A 23,391-nucleotide genomic window follows, 5' to 3' on the forward strand; every position below is an offset into this window, starting at 1 on the left:
TAGCCTTTATGCCAGAGACCCTGTGGAGGAGTTCTCTGAGCTTAGGTACATCTCATCCTCATTAATTCGTAGAAGTTCTGAGTTAAAATGCTTAACATTAACAGCCATCAAATCACAACCGCGCTAAACGCTTCTTAATAACCGGTATGATTCTTGGTGTCACTAAACCCGCACTGAATAATTAACCGGTCCCTATAAGTCATCATGATTGGACGCGTTAGTGTTTTGAGCGTCATGCCCTGAGTTGCCCTGCCCTGCAATCCTCAGCAATCGATTATCCTTACTACCAATTTCGACTCCAAGCGGTAGCTTTGATACTTACGAAACAACAGTCCGTGCCCGTGAACGTGCAACGAGTTTCGTTTCGGGGTGTTTCTTTTTCCATAAACCAGAACACTTTATGGTCCCCTTACTGACACGCTGTTCTCCAAATAGTGAGTGAGCAACGAGTACAAAGCTTGCCGTCAAACGTGTGACATGGCACAAAAAAAGAAACTCAAAGAAACGTCGCCCAAAAATCGATATCCGGCGTGTAGTATTGTGTAGCCGAGAGACCGGTCCGTGCCCTCGAATGTACCAACTCCCATTTGATTCCGATAGGCTTGCTTCCGACACGACACACCTCAGAATTTGACCACCGACTTTTGCAGACACCTGCACCACCGCACCTGGTTGGGAGGGATTTTTGGTATCCTTTTTTTATAGCCCACACAGCTCAGCACACCGGGTCCTGTCCTGGCGCGGGGCCAGTAACGAAGGTGAAGGTGAGAACGTATTATTAAGTTCTTGTCGGACCAGAAATATCCATTACGACTGCGAGCCGACAGCCCGCCATTTTGTGCGGGGTGTCCTGATATCCTGATTAAACTAAATGATGGCTTTACCATTCGTTTCCGTGGGGCGAGAATTAAAACCAGCGACCTTTGCTTCTGGCGCCGAATTTCCATGGGTTTTGGGTTGGCGCAGTTCCATTAGCAACACGACACGCGACCGACCTGTGCAGTGTGCTGTTGACCATGGTGGATGGGGCCATCCATTTTTTTTGGAACCGTGTTTTTCGTGTGTCCAGGCATTATTGATCCTTACACTATTCCCTTGAGTGTTAGGGAAGGGTCTCTACTTGCATTGAAGCAGAAGAAGTTTGGCCGAGGATTTCTAGTGCGATGGTGGTCCGTTGTCCGAAAGTTTGCCATAGCAGCTCTAAATGACTGGCCAAGGTGCTCTAGTAGACGCTGATTTTGATGAGGCGAATCGTTTTATTGCTGCCCTCGAAATGCTGGCCACAAATTAGTCAAGCTTAGCGTTAGACCTGCTATAGATTTTCGTTCACGCGCTCGACGCAATCTACGAGAAGCGTGCGTCGGTATCGTTTCGTAAGGGGTTGTTGGCCATCTTCAAACTTACATTCGGCCATCGCTGGTGCACCGGTGGCACAATCGTAAACCGGTTGCCTTCTAACGTGAGATGGGCTAGTTTGGGCAGGTCCCAGCGATGGAAGGTGTCGAGTTCGTGTAGCAAATTATCCTTCAGCACCAACCTCGTCAGTGATGGCAGGTGTACGTTGCGACTGGCTGTAAACGAGGTTAGCACGTTGGTCGACACATACAGCGATTGTAAGTGTTCAAGTCCTGCTAGAACAGTCAAGTCCAGCGTGGCTAGCTGGTTACGACTAAGGTCGAGTAAATCGAGACGGGTGAACTTGTTCAGGCCAGAGGGAACCTTGTGGAGGCGATTATTGGCCAGTAGCAGCATACGCAGATTTGGAGCGTCCAGCAACAGAAGATTCACTAAAGTGAGGTGGTTGTGTCCTGCCATAAGAGTTTCCAGCGCTGGCAGCGTCACTGATGCTGAGGAGTATAACCGTAGCAGGTTACAACGGTGTAGAGATAGCTCCTGCAGCTGACCCATCTGGCGCAGACTGCGTAGATCCAGATACGGTAGGAGATTTCCGTCCAGATATAATTTCCTTAGGGAGAGGTGCGAACTGCCAACATGCGAAATTGTGACAATTTGATTTGCCTTGAGATTAACCATCTGCAGTAAACTGTGGTTGGCGAAAAGCTCCAGATTAAGCTGAGTTATCCCGCAATTTTCCACAGTCAAGCGCTGTAGCTGCGTTAAGTTTCCGATCGTGGCCAAGATCGAGCGATGATTGCAGTCCTCAATTGTCAACGTTTCCAGCGTTGTGTTGGGCTGTGTGGAAATGCGCTTCAACTTCCTAGCTCGGCGTAACCACAGCTGTTGCAGTTTAGTATTGTTCGGTATCGTTAAGCTCGTCTCGTAAAACTTTTCAAACAGCAGACAAGAGGTGAACGCTGACAGCCTCTCGATGAAGCTATCAACCGAACTTTCTACAAGTATCACTCGTTCTACGAACAGCAGCGAACTGTTCCCCACCAGCTGGTCTTGCAGATACTTGGACGTCTTTTCTGCGGTTCCGCGTAGTGTTGTGAATCGTTGCAACGTTGGTTTAGCGATAATCAACTTGGACACCGTCGACACGGCCCCCGCCGCCAAGCACACTGAAAATGGACATCCGGTTTAGCCGTCGTGTTCGGTGAAATTATGGCAGCCAACTCTTACCAATTGCGTAGCCAACAATCCAAACCCATCTTGCGTTAGCCATACCGGAATGTCCTCCCGCTTGTCGCAGAAGTTCGCATCACAATAAGCTGGGGATTTTGTGGCAAATTACCACCGCCCGTGTCATGGCAAGTTGCGAGTAATGATGATTACAGTTGCTTTATTTGGTTTCGATTTTTAGGCCCTACAACAAGCGCGCTGCGTGGCGGAAAGTGTGAAGTATTTTCCGGTGGAGCAAAGTTCCAAATTGTCCCCTAACCAGCTAGCAACGATCACCCCCCGCTGAATGTGCTTCCTGTGCGTGTCATAGGTGGCGCAGGTTAGAGGGTTATCCACCACGTTCAACGACTGGAGCTGTAGCATGCCTTCCTTCTCGAACACGTTCGGGATCGTCACGAGAAGGTTGTTGCCGAGGTCTATGGAGCTTAGGCGTGGAGCGGTCAGCTGCTGCAGAGCGATACTTTCCAGCTCATTGTTGGCCAGTGCCAGGTGGTTCAGGTTGGGTAGAACTATCTCGCCCGGAAGATCGACACTTCGCAAGCGATTGTTGAACAAGTCAAGCGATTGAAGATGAGCTAGACTTTGCAGGCTGGTGAAATCGAACGATGCCAACTGATTATTGCTGAGCGTCAGCAGCTTCAGATTGGGAAAGGAGTCCAAATGCTGCGGCACGGTGTTGAGCATGTTAGAGGAAAGCACCAAAAACTCCAGTCTGGTTGCGTTAAGCTGCGCAAAGGAGATGCGCTCTAGTTTGTTGTTGAGCAATCGCAGCGTGGTGAGACTGGGTAGTGTCACCGTCTCACCTGGCCGATACCCGATGGTGGACAGCTGGTTGTGGTCTAGCGTTAGAGTTTTCATCAGCTGCAGCGATCGCAACACCGACATGTCTAGCCGGCGAAGCTGATTGTACGACAGATCGACTATGCGGATGTTCGCGACGATCGCAGTTTGTGGTGGATAAATGCTCGTTATGTTGTTATCCGTGAACTGTACCGTTTCCAAGTGCTGCAGGTTAGCGAGCAGCGCCAGATTAAACGTCTTGACTGCACTCATCTTCAAGCGTAACCCCCTCAACGCTACTAAGTTGCGCAGCGCTGGTGGAACAATCGTGATCGGACACTTGGCGATTTCGAGCTGCTTCAGATGTCTGTTAGTTGGGACAACGATCGTGCGTAGATTGCGCGCCTCTTGCAGGCTTAGCTCCTCCAGGGTTAGTGTGCTGGGTAGAAAGATGTTCTTCTCGTGGAACTTCTTGAACTGCACCGAGTTTGTGATGGTCGATGCGTTGACTAGCAGTGCAGCAATCGTGCTCGCCCCAATAGTGAGTCGTTCGATCGTGATGCTAATGTAGGTGCTGGACGGTTCCTTCGCTAGAACAGCCAATCCTTCCGGTGTGGCAGTCATGTCCAGTTCGGATATTCGACAGACTGCACCAGCATCACACAGCGTACCAACTGTGGGTGCTGCGGTGGTCAACAAAACAACCACAGAGACAGCGCATGGCATCCATTCCATACTGGATGACTTGTGTTGGGGACTACGAGCAAAGCGAACTAGCCCACTGGGTTTTCAGCCAACAACTGACCACCTTTTTACTGATCTTCAAATGCCGTACTATATGTCGGTTGATAACAAAGCGCAATTCGGAATAGATTATCCAGAACGAGACGATCGGTGAAGCGCCGCTCCGCTGATTATTTTAATGAGCTGCCGATCTAGGCTGGCAAAAGGGGAACGCCCTTTCCTTACCGCATACAGCATGCAGCATTTTTTGATCTCAGCAATATCTGTCCGGTGTAGTTCATTTCGCCGCACCTGGTGGCCAATGTAACCGTCAGCCTTTGAACGACGTGCTTCGCCACGAGCAGTGGTACATACTCGCGCAGTGAGCTACAACGCAACGGATTCATCTCCAATCTGAGCATACATGCAGCAGGAGACACGGCACTGAAGCAGATTTCCCCCGGCACCCGCTGTAACCGATTGTCCATGAGCGAAATGGACTTCAGGTTGGGAAAGCTGCAGTTGGCCAGCGAAATCGATTCGAGCAAATTATGGGCCACGTAAAGCGTCGTCAGTGTAGGCAGATGGACGCGTTGCCCGCAGCTGACGGAATGTAGCTTGTTTCGGGCCAGATGGATGCTGTCCAAATGTTGATGCGGCGCGAAGTGGGCGAGATCCACCGTGCTTAGCTTATTGTCGTTGAGATAGATGCTTTTTAGCTCGCGTATGCCGTTGTGGTTCAGGTACGGCAATCGATCAAACTGATTGTCCTGCAGGTCGATGGTAAACGAGGTCGGCAGATGTAGCTGGTCCAACGAAATCCACGTCAGGTTGTTTCCCGGCCCTAGCGCTAACAGATGAAGAAACGGAAAGCTCGTGGCGTTGGTGCAGACGATCGAGTGCATACGATTTCGCTCGAAGAACAAGCGTTCCAATGCGACGAACGGTGCCAACAGCGCCAAGTCTAGCGTTGTGAGCTGATTGTTGTTGAGAAACAGCTCCCGGAGTGTGTTGTAACAGGATGGGTCCGGTGCGGGAAGCAGCGTGCTGATCTGATTCTTGACCAGCTGCAACATTCGCAGCTCGGGAAGAGCGCACACCAGCCCGAGATCGACCATGCGTATGTGCGCCTGGTCTATGCCGAGGAATTGCAGGTTTGCGAGATTGGCGATCGTTTTGGGGATGCTGCGCACAGCACTGTTGACGATGTATAGCTGCTGCAGGTGTGGGTTCGGATGGATCGCTAGATGCACTAGAAACGGTGCGGAGAGTAGCTCGATCGACTCGCTCTTCACTCGGTTCGTTATGGTGAAGTCCTTTTCGTGGTACTGCTGGAGAGTGGTCACGCTAAACAGCTGGCTTATGGCGACGAGCAGCTTGTGCATCGGGATGCGATTGTACAGTCGGCATCGTTTGATGATCACCATTGGCATGTCGCTCACTATCGTGGTGAGCCGATCGATCCAGCTGTCATTGGCGACACGAACGGTATCGAGCGTACAGGCACCAACATATTCTATCTGACATGCTGAACTGTCGCCACGGATGCTTTGAAGGAGTAGGATGACTGCTGTAGAAGAGGGCGACAACCGGATTAGTGATTCAAGGGAGCCAAGTCCAGCAAAGCATGGACACACGTGGAGTACCTAGTAAGCAAACACACCCGCATTCCGATACACCGAAAGTCTTCATCACCATCGCCACCAACGTTTGCCGACGTGGAACGTACGGCGCATTGCTTTAAAGCACTTTTTGATCTTTTTGTCTGAGGTCTTTGTTGGTGGCAAACTTCGAGCGGACGGACGGATGATTGCGTCAATTACAAACGCATCGAAGCCCCCTACTCACACTGAAACTGCGCCACTCTTCCCAAACCCTGATGGTGGGCCTGATGGCCTGGTGGCCGATGTGTCTACTTCCTGTGATCCCATAAGCTAGCGATAAACTACGAAACATCACAAAAGCCGCAGCAAACGGCTCGTTAAGCGCGTACCATCAAATCCGTACCCGACCCCGACCTGCCGCGACGTCGTGGCCCGCTGGTCTGGCGAGACTACTCTGCGGATTGCATGGTACACGGCCTGTGCTGTCCCGTACACCTGGGGATTTGGACGAGGAAGCGCCCGGAAGTGGATTATATTGAGTTCCCATACCAATGGAGCTTTCGTCCTGGGGCTTCCTTCGCCCGGATAGATTCGCTTTCCGAACTGCTTCCGGTCACGTAACTCGAAGTGATCCGTTCGGTCGTTCGTGTCGTCAGTTCGGCCAGAGTGCTGCTGCTGGTGCTGTGGTGGCGAAACTTTATTTCCCAGCCATGGGGTGCGGTGTGGTTGAACTTTCCGGTGTGTTGCCTTCGTGGGAAGGACAGGGCCGCACCGCAGTAGCAGTAGTCGTCGTCAGGCAGCACAGTAATAAATACCGCAGGAAACAGTCGTAACCGAACTTCCTGGGGGGGCGGGTGTGTTCCAAGGACAACAGGCCACGCCGTCCAATCCGGCGAAAGGATATCGTTTGGCGCATCGACTCTCTAGGCTAGGCTGGCACCGGGATTATATCGATTACCGGTGTTTGGCGAGCAAAATCAATGTGCTGGCAGCGCCCAGCAAACGGTGAAGGATCTACGCCACAGTCCGCACCAGCTTTGCCCGGGAGTGCTTTCGTTTTTATTTTCGATAATCATGATGCGTCTTCGGTTTGGTGGTGCACGGTGGCACGGACGGAAAAGGGATTGGCCCGGTACGCGGAACGTTCAAACTTCTCCAAGGCGCGCGCGACCTGGCGTGCTGGTGGTATTTCCGTCCTGCTTGCCGACGGAGTCGCATGCGAAGCACGTGGTTATAATTTCGGCCGCATCCAGAATGTGATGCCGCATTGGGGTGGGCACAGGTTGTTGTTGCTAATGAAGAGGGAAACTTTATGCGACTTTATTTTTATGTCTCGCTGCTGGTGTTCCGCGGTGTTCGAAGGAGTTGGCCCTCGGTCCTTTAGGTTTGGTTCTTCATTCATTCATCCATTGCTGTGGGGTTCTTTTTGCTGCTTTCACGTTAGTTAATTTCACATTCTTGCGACTGTAATCGTTGCCGGTGTGTATTAATAGAACTAAGCGGGTTTTTTTTGTGGGTTTGGAAGAAAGTTACTTAACTCTTGTTTTTTTTCTTCGCTCCGTCGATGCCACATAATGATGCAGAGGAACTGTGTGCGCAGAACTTTTTTGTTTCTTGTTTGGATAACTTTTCCTCAATGGGATGGAAAACTTGTATCAGCTTATTATGTGTAATTGATTTAATTGGCAAAATAACATTTCTGCTAATGTTGTGTAATGTGAAAATATTGTTGCGACGACAGCAAAACGACTTTAATCAAATAAATGTCTCTCTAATTCTCCTAGCAAAATCTCCTTTATGTGGAGAGATTAGTAAAGTAGAAGTAGCAAACAGAAATGTATAAATTTCAAACGTAATATATAAACAAGAACCGAAAAATCAGCCCACATCAGCCGCCAACACCATCCCTCGTGGGGATCGAACCCACGACCTTTGGATTAGAAGTCCAACGCGCTATCCGCTGCGCCAGAGGGACATTTGTGGTGGGGAACCGTTGCCATGCTATCGGCCGATATGTAGCTTCACGGATATCGCCACCAAGTTCTTGCCCACAAGCTTCTCTCTCTCGTACGCCCATCTACCTACACCAGTTGCCATGGCGCTTCTTCGTAAGCGAGGATTTGTTGCAGAAAGCATTTTAAGTGGAACGAAATGCATCTGGATTTGCATAGATCCACACCGGGCGGGTGCAGCAAACCGTAACTAATAAGAGAGAACACGGTAAGGTCGAGTTCTCGCTACACCACCCGGCAGGACGACACACTCTAATTAGGAGTTGTGGACCGACACGGGAACACAGACTCTCTCGGTATTATTGGTCAGCGTGTTCGATCTACGGTGGTCAGCAAATTATCGATTCCGATGACCACTGGGCGGTGACCGACCGTTCCTAGGGAAAAAGGTTTTTCTTGACCCCTTTCACACTCCTGCTAATTGCTACACGTTGAGCATTATTTGAAGTGTGCACCATGTGCCCGCTGCTCACTGTGGACAGTGAAGGGATTTACATAATTTCCGGGCGCGCGCGCACGTTCCCTTTTTGCAGGACTCCACTCGGAGCTGGGGTTGGGGATTGTGTTTACGCATCATTATGCGTATGACGGAACGGGAAGGCTTAGCCTGGCCGGACACAAGGATTAGTGCGTGTGCTTACGTGCGTGTGTGTGATGTTGATGGGAATCGGGAAAAGAAATGGACCATGGCATATAAACATTAAAAAAAAATCTAAACCAGTTTTACTCCTTTCCGTTAGATGTCCTTTCTTGCTCTGCTGCTAACGAGCATCCTTTTGTGGAGGTTGTTGCTGCATGCATACGTGTAGTGGTTTGCGTCCTTTTATGATGCGCCCGCGTTAGGTGGACGCGTTTTGCCAATTAACGGCACCTGAAGTTATGCATTCGTGGCAATTTCCTGGACCTAGGGTAATCGCCTAGGACCTCGGTGTTTTCCTTTCCATTTCTGTTGAGCCATTGAGCTACAAATAGATTAGAAAAAGGACACATCGGTTGGTGAGGTGGGAGAAGCAAAAGAGCTGCCATTGTTATATTTAAACCCGATGCAACTTCTTTCAAGTGCGCTTAATTAGACGGCGAAGAATAGCTCCATTTGGTACGTCCAGAACTAGCTCCCACACCCAGTGTCCAATTTTCTTGAGCGATCCGACTCACTTTATTAGCCGCTGCTTCGTTCTGTGCTCGAGAGATAAGATACCCGTGCACTGCTGGCCAGACACAAAGCAGCCAAGGACGGGAATAGTAGTGTTGCCACCCGTGTGCCGTGATTTGCTTTCTTTTTCTTCGCGCCCCACGGTAAATGGTGAAGGAAAATTGTAATTTTCCCAACACGCGAACTATGAACTTTGAAGGCGATTGAGGCACCCGTTATGCACCTTCGGAGAATGCGCTCCAACGCCAGCAACCAGGGTCTGGGAAGCATTGCACAATGGAGACTTGGGGGAACTTGAGGGGAGGGGGGTTGGGGAGGACAATTTTCCGCGAAGGAAAATGCAATGGCAGAAATGCTCGGTGTGTATGCAAAAATGTTTTTCACCACCACCGACCGGGTGCAGAAGAAAACGCGCAAAACGCGATGGTGGGAAATTCTTAACGTTCTCCCAGTATCCGCCCGGCGGCCGATTGTGGCGAGTCCTTCCTTTTGGTGTTGTGCTGCACCCCCTGCTGCAACTGCATATAACTGCAGCTGTGCAGTCTTGTCGGGGGACCGGGTTTGGTATTTAATTTTTGCACCGTTCCCGCCGTTTGCACTTTCCGCCCGTGGTGAGCGGTCAGTCTCTGTTCCGTTGACTGACGTTCAACCAGCTGCTTTCCCGGCTGGTTCCAGCGGGAGTGCGTCACGTTGACCTCGGTCGTTTCGTTCGATTTTTATTTGTTTGCTGCCTGCTTTGAAAGACCGGCGTTGTGAAGGTAGCTGGCCTCCGGTCTCAGCAAGAGGCCACTCTATTTCTTCCTCGCCAGCGAGCGCGGTTTTATGCAAATTTTAATCACTAGCTCGCGTGCCCCGATCACATTCACCATTCTGGGTGGGACAGTGGTGGCCGCTGCTGGTGGTTGCCTGTGTTGCTATGTCACGAGCCAGAGTGGGCCAAAGCCAAAGTCTTGGTCCTCGGTGAGCACTTACGCTGATTGTTGAACCCTTTTGCTGGGTGATAATTAGCTTCCTTGCCGCAAAGACCGTCCGTGGAGGAGTTCCGTTTCCGTTCGTCCTTTTTTCCCCCCGCCTGCAGTGTGTATCGATCGGTCGAGATTTGCAGAAGAGATTTAAGGAAAAGTAACACATTTGAACGGTTGAAGAGCACCACGTGTTTTTGGGTGGTTGAGGGTAAGTTGGGGACTCCTATGTTATTGATCATTTATAGGGCATGCCATTTATTCGTATTCTGCCGCGCCTAAATGTATGCAAATTTGCTGTGATCCCTGATCTTCGTGATCTCCTTTAGCGATTCGAATATTGTCTCGCATACCTTTACGCCGTAAGAGTCATCAAAGAGCATCAAAACCTTCGTTTAGCTCTCATGCTAATCCTTCCCGAAACGGCATTTGATGGGTTGCGCCATTTCCAGCGGATAATTGTTTCCCCCCTCGAAACAATTTGCGGCAGTTTTCGGCTCCCTGATTGTTCCCACACCCCCCGATTTCCACCGGCAAATCGGAATAAATTTATGGCCGAAGGAACTATTTTCAATTGCATTCCAACGCACACGAACTTAAACGGGGAACAATCCCGGATCCCCCCCCTCGGTCCCGTCCATCATTCGCTTTCTCACGGTTTTCAGTTACATTCCGACGCTGTATTGTTGCGCCGGGGCGGAAGTCGTTTAGCATAAGAGGAATTCACACACACACACACACACACACACAAGGACGAGAACACAATCTCATCAGCGAAGCAGACGGGATCGGGTTAGTCAATCCACCCGTCCGTCCGTCTGCTGGTCGGTATCGCCCTGATCGCAGCTACAGGAGCCACCGAGAGAAGAGGCGTGTTTGCAGTTTTTTTGCCTCCTGTCCCTGTGAGCCCCGAGAGCGTGGAATTTGTCACTGACATAATAACCCGGTTGTTTTGTTCCGCCGCTCAAGGGGGATGGAATCCTTTCCCCGGGACGGTGTCCTTCTTCTGTCTCGAACAATGTCCGCTCCTTTTCCTTCCATGCCCCTGGCAATTCCACGACAGTCAACCGCACTGTCTGCGCATCCTTGTAGGTCTCCTGTGTAATTATGGCCCGTCATTGGGAAGATACAGGGTACAGTTCTTCGAACCGAGCAAAAACTGATGCTGCCGGAAATAGTTTTGAAGTTGCGCTCGATCCGGAAGTCCTTCGCGTGATCTACGCGTGAAAGGGTTTAGGCTGCGCGTTCGGGTGGAGAGTTTTATCTTACAGGAAGTGAGTTAGATCTCCTGAGCTGGATTGTTGTCTTTTGAGCATTGTTTGGAAGAGCCTTGGGGAGTTCCGGTCCCATAGGATCGTTATTTAGAGTATCAAGGCATATCATACATGAAGCCGTTACCCATCAAACTCTATTCCATTTCGAATGTGAGACTCTTCTAGACACTCTAGCCAATCGTACATTCTTTCGAGCAAATGGCCCGCACACGTGAGCTCCAAATGACAGTTTGATAACGAGCTAACAATTCTACTATTCGCGATAATGAGCTTTAAACACCTCATTATGACAGCTCGATTTCGACTGCTCGAAGTTGAAAATTAAACCCTCACAATCGGCCGTTCCCGAACGCGCGCCCGAATCGATTTGTGACCTGCAGACTGGCAGACAGTTACGCTTACGACCGGCGAGCAATTGCCGTCTGGTGTTGTTAATTTACATTTGATAAGGCCGGCTGCCACAAACATGTGCAACAAATGAAAAAGGAAAGGTTTAGCAGTCCGAGGGTACATTCCGTCCAAAAAGTTGGACAAGAAAGATGGCACGTCGCGTGGTAGGTAAGTAGCGTAGAGTAGAGCTGCTTGTGTGTCTGCGAGACTCTCACTCTCTGATTCTCCTGTTGTGCGGGTGTGTGTGTGTGTGTGTGCGGTGTGTACCGTAGCTCTGCTGCTGATCACGGCCGGATGTCTCCCGCTAGCGTACGGCGTGTGTGTACCGACCATGGGAATGTCCTGCGTGTTCGAGAGTCTCAACATGCTCAAGGACGGTACGGCAACACTGCGGCAGCTAGAACCGAACAGGTACTACAGCGTCCGGGTGCAGACGCTCCGTGTGGCCAACAATCCGTCCGGCCCATTCCTGTCCTTTGTGTCCGAGTTTTTCGACAACGTGGAGTTTGAGACATTCCGCGAGCCGGTGTTTGCAATACAGGCCCGAACCAATCTGAGCAAGGTTCAAGTGTACGATGCCAAAGCGCTGAAGCAGCTTCAAATCGCCGACGGTGGGGATATCGGCATCCAGGAGCTGACTTTGTACAACTGTGGGCTGGATCGTATCCCGGTTACGATCGGCAACCTGCCACTGCTGGACTCTCTGACCTTGTATCAGTGTGCGCTGCGCAACGTGTCGCTCAAAGCGTTCGCCAAGAACACGCGTTTGACCTCGCTCGATCTGTCGTTCAACGAAATCGATACGATCATGCCGCTAACCGTGGCGGACAGTGATATCGCGCTGGCGATCGAAAACCTATACCTGACCTCGAATCGGCTGGAAAGCCTCGACATGACCGCGTTCGACGGCCTGTCCAGGCTGGTGATGCTCGATCTGCGCTACAACAATCTGGCGAAGGTAGCCGCGGAACGTACGATCACCTGGTCCATGATGGAGATATTCGACGTCAGCAACAACCAGCTGCGCACGCTCGATCTGCAATGGTTGTCGGCACCGAACCTGAAGCGGCTGCTGCTGAGCAACAACCTGCTGGACAAGATCCCGGCACGGTTGCGCCGGTTCCCCCGGCTCCAGCTGGTCGGCTTCGCGGACAATAAGTTCGCTGGCATCGATCTTGCACCGCTCAACGGACTGCCCACGCTGAATTCGCTCGACTTTTCCAACAATCCCAAGACGCGGTACATACGCAGCTCACGCCCGATTCGGTTGCCCGAGCTGGACTCGCTGTACGTGGAGTTCTGTTCGGTGAGTCGGTTCAACACCAGCGGGATAGAGCTGCCAGTCGTTAGCTTCATCAGTTTGGCACACAACAACTTCAGCACGGTTCCACCGCTCGGGCTCGCATTCCCGTCGATCACCTCGTTCAGCCTGTACAACAATCCGATACCTTGCGGGACGTTGAAGGCACGATCGGAGCTGATCCTTTCCGGGCGACTGATTATGGGCCCACCGCAGGATGCAGCGAGCTGTCCGAGCGGTTCCTTCGACATTGCCCAGGACTACGCGGTGTGCTGTAAAGCTTGAGAGATCCCTACCGTCACTGTTGAATAAAGAGTCCATTTCTCCACACCATGTACGGGGTGGGACACTGTGCGAGCTTTATTATTGCTTCAGGATCGTGCTGCACGGCCTACTCGACGCAGCAAATTTCGCGGCCGGTCGGAAGGGTAAACGTAGCGTTGGTGGTGCACGGTACACCGAAAAAGTTTGAATCGACGTTGACCTTAAAGTTCATAATGTGTTGCTGCAGGCGGCGCACGTTTCTACACAGCAACGGATTCTGCACCGCCACCACGCGCCACAACTTGGGGAACAGCCGGAACAGGTCCGGCAGTTGGCGCAGCCGGTTGTAGGCAAGCGTGAGGGTGGACAGCTCCGGAAAGTCCCAGCGACCGAACTCGATCGTGGAGAGCTGATTGTTGACCAAGTGCAGCTGTTGCAGGTTGGGCAGTCGGACGCGCCCCGTGCCCGAAACGAGCACGTTGCGTATCCGATTGCCGGTCAGATCGATCTTGCCAAGATTGGACCAACCGTCGAACCGACGCAGATCGACCGCGGTCAGCAGATTGTTCTCCACAACCAGCGTGATCAGACTGGGCAGTCGCTCGATCCCGACGGGGATGCGCGTCAGATTGTTCGTATCGAGAAAGATCTCGCGCAGCTTTGGCACCTGCCACTGCGATACGTCCAGCTGCGTCAGTTGGTTCTGGACGAAGCTGATCATGGTGAGCTGCGGCAGCACCAAAGGGCGGCCCTCGACGCGCTGAATGCGATTGCCCTCGAAGGTGACGAACGAGAGGTTGCGCAGTGGCCGAAAGAAGTCCCCGTTGATCGTTTCCAGCCGGTTGTAGCCCAGCAGCAGGTCAACGATCGGCAAAACGAGGCTCGCGTTCCGGCTCGGTATCAGCTGCCGGATCCTGTTGTAGGTAAACAACAGGTTCGTTATTCTGGTGCTGTTTGCGAACGGATCCAGGCTCAGCGTCTCCAGCGATCCTTCGTCCAGGATGAGAAACTGTAGCTGGTGCAGTTTGCGGAACTCGTCCGTTATGCTTCGTATCCCGGAGCCGGTAATCTCCAGCGAGACTAACTGAGCGTTGGGAGCGCCCACCAGGATTAGCTGCGTTTCGGGAGCATGGCGCAACGTCAGATCGGCCAGCATGGCGTTGGCAGGGATGCGTAGCACACGCTCGTAGTACCGTTCGAACACGACTTCATTAACAAACTCCGACACCAGCTGCAGCATTATCCCATCGGGGTAGGGAGTGATGAGCTTTTTCACGTTAATCTGATTCAACGGTGCAGCGCCCCGACCGAACGCACGCAAGCGCTGGAGCCCATCGGAGGAGAGGTTTAGGCTGTCGAAGACACAGCTTGGTCCCACCATTGTACACGGCTGGCCAAGCGTTGATCTGTTTGTCCAAAGCCACAGGTTCACTGAGGGGGGAGATAGAGCAGAGGATAGAGATCGACGGCTCTTTGCCGTAGGATTTCTAGAGGGTTAGGTGGCGCTTTACCTAGTGTCACTAGCAGAGAGATAGTCCTTTCACGATTCGCTTCCATCACTGTCCCGGCACGGATTGAAGGTAGGCGTCGTTAAGGCGCTACACAACACCGCAGCTTAAAAACTCATACATCGGTCATTATAATTGAATTACTCTGCTCGGGAAATGGCACGATCGTTAGGCAATCTGTTTTGATTGTCACGCAGCAAATGTCACGAAATAATCGATCGTAGCTTCATAACACGATCCTCAACGATCCAAAGCAAATTGATGGAAGATGTTTTCCTATGTCCAAGCAAACCATTTTATGGCGAATGTTGCATACTTTCAGGGACCATAGAAGTAAACAAAGTGCCTAAAGGTATGCAATTCGCAAGAGATATTGCCAGCTAGAGATATTGGTAGTAAGGACAGATGAGCTGGGACGTTTGGGACTTACCAAAGGTCTTTCACTCGTGTTAGGGTCTCTTCTTCTATGTGGACAGTTAAACTTCTGCCACATCAAGCTAAACTATATCGTTATGTTATAGTCGTTATGAATTTAACATCTTCAAAATTGTCTTGGGAATTGAAAGGTTCGATAGGTGTAGGGACTTCTCACACAGACTGTGAAGGAGTCTTTAGTCCTGAACTTTGAACCTTGGACCTGAGCAGATGCACTTTTGAGGCCTTCAACTACTAGATGTGTCCCTAGACATCTGCCTGCCTTACTGAGAACAGTATCACTAAGCCGAACTAATGTCACAAAAACACCGATAGGATATTGTTGTGAAGCATTTTGCCTACCGTTGGGCGCCAGTTCTTCTAAATCGTTTGAGAGATTATCAAAGTTTGAGCTGTTGTTCCCTTAAAAACAAAACAAAAGGCTTCCTACAACGAACAACATAGAGAAAAGAAGAGTAAAAATATTGACCTGTTTCCGCCCGGGATCGAACCGGGGGCCTTCCGCGTGTTAGGCGGATGTGATAACCACTACACCACGGAAACAGATGGAGAGCTGGCCGTACTCATTGCAACCAGTGCAGTGCTTTTTCCCTTCACACGTGAAAAGAGAGAGAGAAAGAGAGAGCGTGCCAAGCCGATCGAAAGTGGCAACCGTTAAAAATATAAATCACCACCACCACCAGCCACCAGGAGGCGAATAAACCCCAAGAAAAGCAGGAGGGTCGGTTGGTCGCATTTTCGTGCAAGTATTTTTAGTGCAGCAAAGGAAGGGGCAACAAGCAACCCCACGGGACTGACTACTGGCCAACACAACATATAATGTGAATTTGTCGCAACGCAGCACGATTACGCTGGTGTTGTGCAAATGGAAGGAAGGACTATGGGACAGGAAAACCCCGGGGTGCGAAAGGGGAAGGTGGCGGAGGTCAAAAACAAGTTCCCCTACACACTGTTTTTGGGACACAACCTGTCCAAAAGATCGGCGGGGAGTGGGGGGGGGGGGGGGGGGGTGGGGGGGGGTGGATTTAACTGGGTGCTGCTGAAAAGCGATAAATTTAAAGCCCACTGCAGCAGAACGAGCGACAACAACAACCGGGTCGTCGCGTCGTTGTTTACGCGGATTGCTGGTGATTTTTCCTGTGCACCGTTTTTCCGCTCGGAAAAGCCACTGTGAAGGTGTGTTTTGTTGGGGTAGATCATGCACGAAAGATTTAATATGCCGAAGCAGAGAGAAAAGAAAAGACGGGTTAAATATGCTAACACCGCCTGATGGTATGCAATGCGCAATTATAAACGCCTGGCCTGAAGCAATCCGCATGGCGCGATAATTAGTAGGCTTTGAAAATGTTAGTTGTGAACAGCTAGCAGCAGCAATCGAACACTTTTCCTCTCTCTCTCTATCTGTATCTCTCTCTTTTATTTGTGATTTTCTTGGAAAATTTATTACATTATTTACGACTTATACTTTTCTTCTCATTTTTCTCACTTTTTTTCTCATTTACAGGGCATGGCGGCAAAGAGACAAAGTCCAAAAGAAGAAAAAAAACGAACGATGGAGCTCTTCAAAGGCAAAAGTTTGGAGGGAAACAGGGCGGGAAAAACTTTCTTCGACCGTGCGTTTCAAGTTTTTCCTTCGGATTGGCCGGAGAGACCGATACCGCCCATCATCATCATCATCATCATCAGGCCGGCCAGCTAGCTGCCTTTGGATGAACTTCCCGGAATTCCGCCAGCTGTACACGCGTTTCGGTGTCGCGCGCGTCCGCCGTTCATCATTTGCTACCGATCTATGCCGATCGATAATTGTTCGCTCAAACAAACCGACAACCGATAACAAGCTTAACGGAAAAGAAAAGTGGAATCATTGAAAGGGAAAGAAAGAGAGAGAGAGAGGGAATACAAAATCGCAAAAGCAATTACATACTATGGGATGCAAACATTGTACAACAAACAAAACATACAAAGCAACAAAAGCAAACAAACAAAACAAAACATACAAAGCAAACAAGAGCAATAAGATGGTGTAAAAAAAAGCAAGTATAATGCAAAACACAAACAACCTACGCGTATGAGTAATAACAACAACCGTAACAACAATAACAACAACTCGATACACTCAACACAACCTCCATTTTTAATAATATTTATAAATATATAGCCTATATCGTATGCTTAAACAACTTCGCTTACAATTGTTATAAAAAAAAACATAGCCCCCCCCCCCTCCCTCCACAATTCCCCCCACAAAAAAAACATCACGTTTAATATCTAATTAGTTGTAATAAAGAAAATACTGATTTTAAAACCGAGACTGTAATGAAAAGTATGGTTAAAAAGTGTATTTGTTTCGAAAAATTTCATTTCCATCCGAAACGGCGTCATTTTGTGTTGCTCGAGCGATAAAATTTATCTAAAATTGATTGAGCGATGAGATTGATCGATTGAAAGAAATGTAAAAATTTCTGTTACTTTTGGTTGGTTTCGTTGAAATCGAAAAAATGTGACAAAATGACAAAGTTTAAAAATCTCCAATTGCTACCTCTTCGCACGTTCTTCGCTCCTGTTACTTTTGGTCAAATTTTCGACGAGCGAAAATTTTTGCTTTTTTGAACCCGAAAAATTTGCCAACCAGCTACCAGTTGCTACCTCCTGGTGTGTTCTTCGCTCCTGTTACTTTTGGTGAGATTTTCAACTATCGCAAAATTGGACCGAAAAATTACCAACATGTTACCTGCATGCACGTTCTTCGCTCCTGGTACATTCGAGGATCGGGGTTTTTGGTGGAAATTTTTTAAACGATTTTAAAATGAATAATACTCAACGCCAACCGTAAAAAGTTACCAGTTGCTACCTCCTGACGTGTCCTTCGCTCCTGTTACTTTTTGGTCCAAAAATTTTTGTTTCTTTCAGACGGTCAGCTTTTTGTTTTCTTTCTAATCGAACCACCTTTTCGGCCACACAAAGTCCGATGCGCCAACGTGTTCGCGGCCGTGTCTTGGTCTCCATTCTTTCTTTCCAATGTTTCGGTTGGAGCACAGCCACATGAGCGCAGCCACACGGGAATGACCTTTCGCCGACGGGACGGACAAAAGAGCGCGCCTGAGAAACGATCAAATCGCCGTTTCCCAACCAAGAACCGATGCTTACCTTTTGGTAGAAGGAATCTCGTTTGGTCACATTCCACCAACGTCAGAGTCTCCGGCGGCCGGCTTCGGGAGATACGGTGAAGATCATACCGGTGGGCGCGGGGCGGGGGAAAGAAGAGGGAGGTGGTGGTGGGTGATATGCATTCCGTGGGTGGGTTCTGTTGGGATCGATTGCAGCAGCAGCACTGGCACGACGCGAAATCGGATTCGTGATTCATGCATTTAAGGGTTGGGACGCAGCCACTTTGTGAGGTTAAGCGCGAATCGTGATATCCGAGGAAGCAATCAAGAACGGAACGAAAGAAGAGGAAACAAACACAGCTTTGTTGTTTTTTTTTGTTGCATTAATTCATCTCATTTTTTTCTCTCGTAGTTTTTGTATTTAATAATCATTTATAAGCTTTTCGGCTCCCGCGGTTTCGCGGCTTCTGTACAAACTAATCCTAACGACTGTGGGTGTAAGTGTACTGGAATTCTCTCTCTTATACAGTTATCAAGAATATAATCACACTCCTTCTTCTTCTTCTCACTCCCAAAATACAATCATTTTCTGCTTCCTCTTCCTGTTCTCCCCCCAATTCCCGACGCGCGGAGTCGGCCGGTCGGTAAAGTAAACAGGTTTGTCCATCTCCACGCCGAGACAGATCAACCTGATGATGAGATCAAGCATCCATTGCTTCTTCTTGCTTCTGTAGCAATACACGCACACACACACACACACACACCATCGCAACGCGGCGGCTACTTAGATCGGTTCTAACCTCACCTTTCACAGTCGCCACAGGGTTTGCTTTTGTACGTTCGTTCGTTCCCACAGATAATTATCCCTGATCGTTGCTGCTGAGGTTGCTGAGCCTGACTTCTGATCTGATCCCCCTCTATTAGCTTCGTTTCTTCTTCATGTTTGTGTGTGTGTGTTTGCTTCCCTAATTCACCGTACCACGATTTCCTTTCAATCACGAGCCGAGTTTGCCTAATGGACGCTGTTTCGATGTTCCTTTGCCTAATCTCTTTTAGGTGTTTTCTGTGTGCGTGTTTGTTTGGATTGGTAGGTGAGAAAAGAAAACTGAACGTGTTTAACTAACCATGGCGACACACACACACCGTGAATACAAACACTAATTAAAGCTTCACGTTCTCAATTAAAGAGCCGGACTTCGGGAGTCTGCTTTGCTTGCTGGACGTTTTTCCTCCCAAATGTCTATGGCTCCCTGCTGATTGACTTCTCTCTTTCTCTCTTCCTGATTGCATCATGACAAGGTTCTTGGTAAAAAGGTGTGACATAACCTCCATTAATATATGATCGATTATTTACATTAGGGCAATACTGCGTTTGAACTCTTCAACTCGACCATGTAAACACACATTGTGACAGCTGGTAGTATTCATCCTCTTTTGCGTTCCTCATCGCCTACTACTAATCACTCCCGGTCTTAGAGCTCTAAAGGTGGCTTACAAAAAAAAACAAAAATTTAATTGTAATTCTGGTAATAAAAGTTAATTAAAGCACTACTGTAAACAGCAAAATAAAAATAAAACATAAAAACGCATACTACACGGTACTCTAGGTATCACAAGAAAATAATTATCATGTACGAAATCCTTCCCCTTTCTTCGATGGCCGCATGATATCTCTCTCTCTCTCTCTCTCTCTCTCTCTCTCTCTCTCTCTCCCTCTCTCTCTCTCGAGGCGGACACGCACGCACTCACTTCAAACAGTCTTCCAACAAGTAGTGTTTGTCAATGGAAGAGAAGGAGTGTCGCTTCCGCTCTAGTGGTCCTCTGCTCTAGTGGACGGAATCATGATGTCAAATGCTGCTGTTGCTGCTACTACTACTGCTCTGCAACTTACTCGCAGATCTTGAGTGTAGCACAGCGACGCTCCAGCTCCTCGTTGAACGAGTTGTCGAACGTTTCGTCGTCGATCCACGTCTCCACTGTGCTGGCGCTGGTGCGTCGGGAAGAGCAACGGGTCGATCGCCACACCACATCCGTATCGATCTCGTAGTGTTTGCTGTTGAGATTCTCCCACACGTCCGTTTGCACCTGGAACGCTGGCCGGTACTGCTGTGGCTGATGTGGCGGTGGAGTCTGCTGAGACCCTGCCGATGCAAGCCGTGCCAGATGTGCCGGCGAATACTCGAACGGATTCCAGTGTGTTCGCATCGGTTGATGGTACTGGGCTGGGATGGTTTGCTGGTGCTGCTGTTGCGGGAGATCTAAAGCTGGTTGAATGGAGGCGGAGAGCGCCTTACACACATCCGGACCACCACGGACAGGGCTCGGTTTGGCTGAGGAATCCCAAGGACTCTTCGACACCTTATCCCAGCTGGCACCGCCGCGAATGTTGTAGTTCTTCCAGGGGTCGACAAAGTCTTCACTTTTCGCCAGATGGAAGGGCGATGAGCAGCAGGACGAGGAGCTCGGGGTACCTCCGCCTGCTCCTCCACCCGTACCGTCCGTAAGCTGATCGATCAGGTAACGCTTGGTGCGATCGTACTTCACCTTCTCGAAGAGAAGCGCAGCGGCCGTCTCGGCTACCGTAAGCCTTTCCATCACCGACGGAGTCTGCCCGACAGCGTCCTCTTCCACCATAGTGGACAGGGTCGTTTCTTGCTCTAGCCGGTGTTCCCTCCTGCCCAGTGTGGTTGTACTGGCCGCCGATGTTAGGATTAGCTCCTCGTCCTGCCTCCAACGCGGTTGCAGATCACCCGCTCCGCCACCTCTCGCCGTATCCTCATCATCACCCTCGATGTGATTGTAGTTGCTGCGCCGATGTTTGCTCGCCGACAGGAACAGTGGTTTCGCGATGTCCAGCGATCCTTCCCCATCGCCAGCACGCATCAAACTTTTGCTGATCTTGTCCAGCTTTGCACCGATCAACCGGCTGCTGCTGTTGTTGCTCGCCAGTGTCATCGAGTCAGCGGTCACCACTTCCCGCCGTTCATTCGCCACACCCGCTGCATCAACGATGGAGGGTGAACTTCCGAGCGTTTCCACCGCAGTTCGTTCCATCGAGACGCCATCCGTTAGCGGTCCATCGAAGGTCTTCGAGCGGAGCCGGAAGCACTTGCGCAGGTTAACGTTCTTGTTGCTCGTGATGTTGGTGCGCTTCTTCGGAAGGTTCTTCATGCTTCGGCTGAGCTTGTAGTTGTTCTGCGTCTCGGGAATGGGCGGTGGAGATGGATTTGGAGATCCTCCGTCGCCAAGCGGATAGAACCCATTGTCCTGTGCAATACGCGTTTCCATCCAACCTTCCACGGCTACATCGTCCACGAGGGTCGCATCTCTCGGCTGAACCTTACACCGGGTCGGTGTGCAGTTTTTGTGGAGGACGTACTTCGCCGTAATGCGATTGTTCAATCCGTGGCCGTTGTTGGTGGGTGACTGATCTGCCGCACTGCTGCCGTTCGTGGTGGAGACTGGGTTGAAGGAGAGCTTGCGAATGATCTGGAAGCAGAGGAGAGCAAAAAATGCAAGAGAGTCTATTAGAAGAGAAGTTGTGCTGCGGACATTAATTGCTGGACATGAGGATTAAATCGCAACTTAAATTTAATGCTTGATGAGCAACTTGGAAGGTAAGGTTGAAAGGCAAGGCATCTCCCGTTTCGTGAGAAGTCACTTATTTCGCCCCGTTGCTTAATCTCAGCTTCCCCCACCTCGGGGACAACAACTGCGGGCAGTGTGTATTTAAAAACGCTTGATGAGTTGGAACCTGTTGTTGTTTTCCCTTGGCTGCCGGCTCCAGTCCAGCTGTCGAATTTGCGAAATCATATATAAAACAGCGATCAAAGAAGAGCAGACAAGACCAACAAAAAAAAAAGGAACAGCGCCGCAACCATATCGCGGAACAACACTTCGGTTCCCAAGGATCTCGATTCCCACCGGATCCGGTTGTCGTTTCGATGCCCGTTTCCTTCTTCCCCTACCAGACATCCTCCCCACTACCTCGAGAGTCCCAACGGGAATGTCAGATTTGTGTTCCTTCTTATATCCTTCTTGCAGGCGCGACCCAAAATTCTTACTTTGTTTCCTTCATTTATGATGTGCGATGACTTCCCCATACCAACCCCAGCAGAGCCTTCCAAAGCAACACCCAAAAAAAAAAAGGGAAGTTGAAACAAGATCCCAAGGGACAGAAAGAGCAGCCAGAGAGCGATTGAGGTGTTTTTACTGGTTTCGTATGCCACTCGGGCAAAGCTTGCCAAACACGACCCCGAGAATCCTTGCAACAGGAACAAACAAAGCACGACGAAACACACAAAACTTGAATCACGACCACGACCGTACGCCATAACGTCTTCGGGACAACGAGAGACACCGGGCGGGCTGGGGCGGCGATGAGTTTTGGGGTAATATTATTATTGCACGCGAAAAAAGGGAAACAGCGGAGAAAAAAGGAAGCAAGCATAATCATTCTTCAACATCTCTCAGGCCCCCGTACCAACGAGCAAAACCACGACCGGCGACAACAATCTGCACAAGAAAAAAAGCAACGGATCTGCTGCTGCTGCTGCTGGCCGAAAGGAAGTCGTCGGATCGTCGTTTTGGGTAATTGTTGTCGTTTTTAAAAGGCGCACTGCACTGTGTGCTACTCTCGATGGACAGAGGCGGGCGGGCGGCTCGCGGTCCATTGTCGCCAGACCAGCGGACGTGTCGCGAATTTATGCAACAGTTTGCAATCAAAGGCTCATTCACTCACTATCTCTCTCTCTCCCTCTGATGCAGACTGGCTGCCCATCATTAAGCGATTCGCTGGAACGGGGGAATTCAATTCAAGGGTAGAAATGTATGTGCTCAATGTGAAGTACAATTAAAGCAATAGGTTGTTTTAAAAGCTTTCTCTGAGTGGTGACCCATAAAGAATTGGGTTTTATTAATTTTTAAAGCTATTTGTTGTGGAAACGGCGTTAATGCTTATCTGGTGTACTAAAATTGCATACTTTCAGGAGCAATTGCCAGCGAATTTTGCTTCCCAGTGCTCTTCGTCATGTTTAGAAACGACTGCAGTCAGTTTTGAAGTATTTCTTGTGTGAAAACTATTAATTGCCTTAAAATTGCATAATTTCAGGGGTAATTAGAAGATTAATGGTTATAAATTGTTACTCTCCAAATGCAACAGTATTAACTTAAAGTCTAAAGTGTTAAAAGAGCAATTATAAGACTAGGAAAAGTAAGTTGAAGCAATCCACCGATACACTGACCGACCGGCGATAAGCAACTTGAAGAGGGCACTTGTGTTCTGTTGGAAGCGGCA

The 23,391-nt window shown here is 49.8% G+C and overlaps 5 protein-coding genes, 1 long non-coding RNA gene and 2 other non-coding genes across 8 annotated transcripts in view; 2 read left to right on the forward strand and 6 right to left on the reverse strand.

Annotated features, from left to right (window-relative positions):
• Window positions 1-1,298: 1,298 nt before the first annotated feature.
• On the reverse strand, window positions 1,299-2,914 carry LOC118513000 (leucine-rich repeat protein SHOC-2-like). Its single transcript, XM_036058257.1, has 2 exons — window positions 2,584-2,914; window positions 1,299-2,522 (listed from the first exon to the last, which is right to left on the reverse strand). The coding sequence occupies exons 1-2, from the start codon at window positions 2,624-2,626 to the stop codon at window positions 1,345-1,347; spliced, it is 1,221 nt and encodes a 406-aa protein (XP_035914150.1). The 5' UTR covers window positions 2,627-2,914; the 3' UTR covers window positions 1,299-1,344.
• LOC118514273 (leucine-rich repeat and death domain-containing protein 1-like) lies at window positions 2,761-4,351 on the reverse strand. Its single transcript, XM_036061014.1, has one exon. The coding sequence runs from the start codon at window positions 4,096-4,098 to the stop codon at window positions 2,761-2,763; it is 1,338 nt and encodes a 445-aa protein (XP_035916907.1). The 5' UTR covers window positions 4,099-4,351.
• Window positions 4,352-7,592: 3,241 nt separating this feature from the next.
• Window positions 7,593-7,665, reverse strand: Trnar-ucu. The gene has a single exon. It is a non-coding gene; the product is annotated as a tRNA-Arg (tRNA).
• Window positions 7,666-10,668: 3,003 nt separating this feature from the next.
• Window positions 10,669-13,135, forward strand: LOC118512999 (leucine-rich repeat neuronal protein 1-like). Its single transcript, XM_036058256.1, has 2 exons — window positions 10,669-11,649; window positions 11,754-13,135. The coding sequence occupies exons 1-2, from the start codon at window positions 11,631-11,633 to the stop codon at window positions 13,064-13,066; spliced, it is 1,332 nt and encodes a 443-aa protein (XP_035914149.1). The 5' UTR covers window positions 10,669-11,630; the 3' UTR covers window positions 13,067-13,135.
• A 5-nt stretch (window positions 13,136-13,140) lies between these two features.
• Window positions 13,141-14,426, reverse strand: LOC118514274 (leucine-rich repeat protein SHOC-2-like). The gene has a single exon (XM_036061015.1). The coding sequence runs from the start codon at window positions 14,424-14,426 to the stop codon at window positions 13,173-13,175; it is 1,254 nt and encodes a 417-aa protein (XP_035916908.1). The 3' UTR covers window positions 13,141-13,172.
• Window positions 14,427-15,458: 1,032 nt separating this feature from the next.
• Window positions 15,459-15,531, reverse strand: Trnav-aac. Its single transcript has one exon. It is a non-coding gene; the product is annotated as a tRNA-Val (tRNA).
• A 500-nt stretch (window positions 15,532-16,031) lies between these two features.
• On the forward strand, window positions 16,032-17,200 carry LOC118513002. Its single transcript, XR_004906385.1, has 2 exons — window positions 16,032-16,164; window positions 16,493-17,200. It is a non-coding gene; the product is annotated as an uncharacterized LOC118513002 (long non-coding RNA).
• A 1,263-nt stretch (window positions 17,201-18,463) lies between these two features.
• LOC118512997 overlaps window positions 18,464-23,391 on the reverse strand; it is a 31,636-nt gene continuing 26,708 nt past the window's right edge. The window contains exon 4 of the mRNA XM_036058254.1: window positions 18,464-21,584. Coding sequence (XP_035914147.1) covers window positions 19,983-21,584 — 1,602 coding nt within the window. The 3' untranslated portion in view covers window positions 18,464-19,982. The remainder of the gene's footprint in view (window positions 21,585-23,391) is intronic.

The sequence above is a fragment of the Anopheles stephensi genome, chromosome 3, assembly GCF_013141755.1.
Source record: "Anopheles stephensi strain Indian chromosome 3, UCI_ANSTEP_V1.0, whole genome shotgun sequence".
Taxonomy (NCBI): Eukaryota; Metazoa; Arthropoda; class Insecta; order Diptera; family Culicidae; genus Anopheles; species Anopheles stephensi.

Excerpts from the sequence above, each read along its gene's own strand:
- LOC118514273 (XM_036061014.1), bottom strand. The coding sequence starts at position 4,098 with ATGGAATGGATGCCATGCGCTGTCTCTGTGGTTGTTTTGTTGACCACC.
- LOC118514274 (XM_036061015.1), bottom strand. The coding sequence starts at position 14,426 with ATGGTGGGACCAAGCTGTGTCTTCGACAGCCTAAACCTCTCCTCCGAT.
- LOC118513000 (XM_036058257.1), bottom strand. The coding sequence starts at position 2,626 with ATGGCTAACGCAAGATGGGTTTGGATTGTTGGCTACGCAATTG. Across the intron at positions 2,523-2,583 it reads GATTGTTGGCTACGCAATTG|TGTGCTTGGCGGCGGGGGCC; the intron begins GTAAGAGTTGGC and ends GTCCATTTTCAG.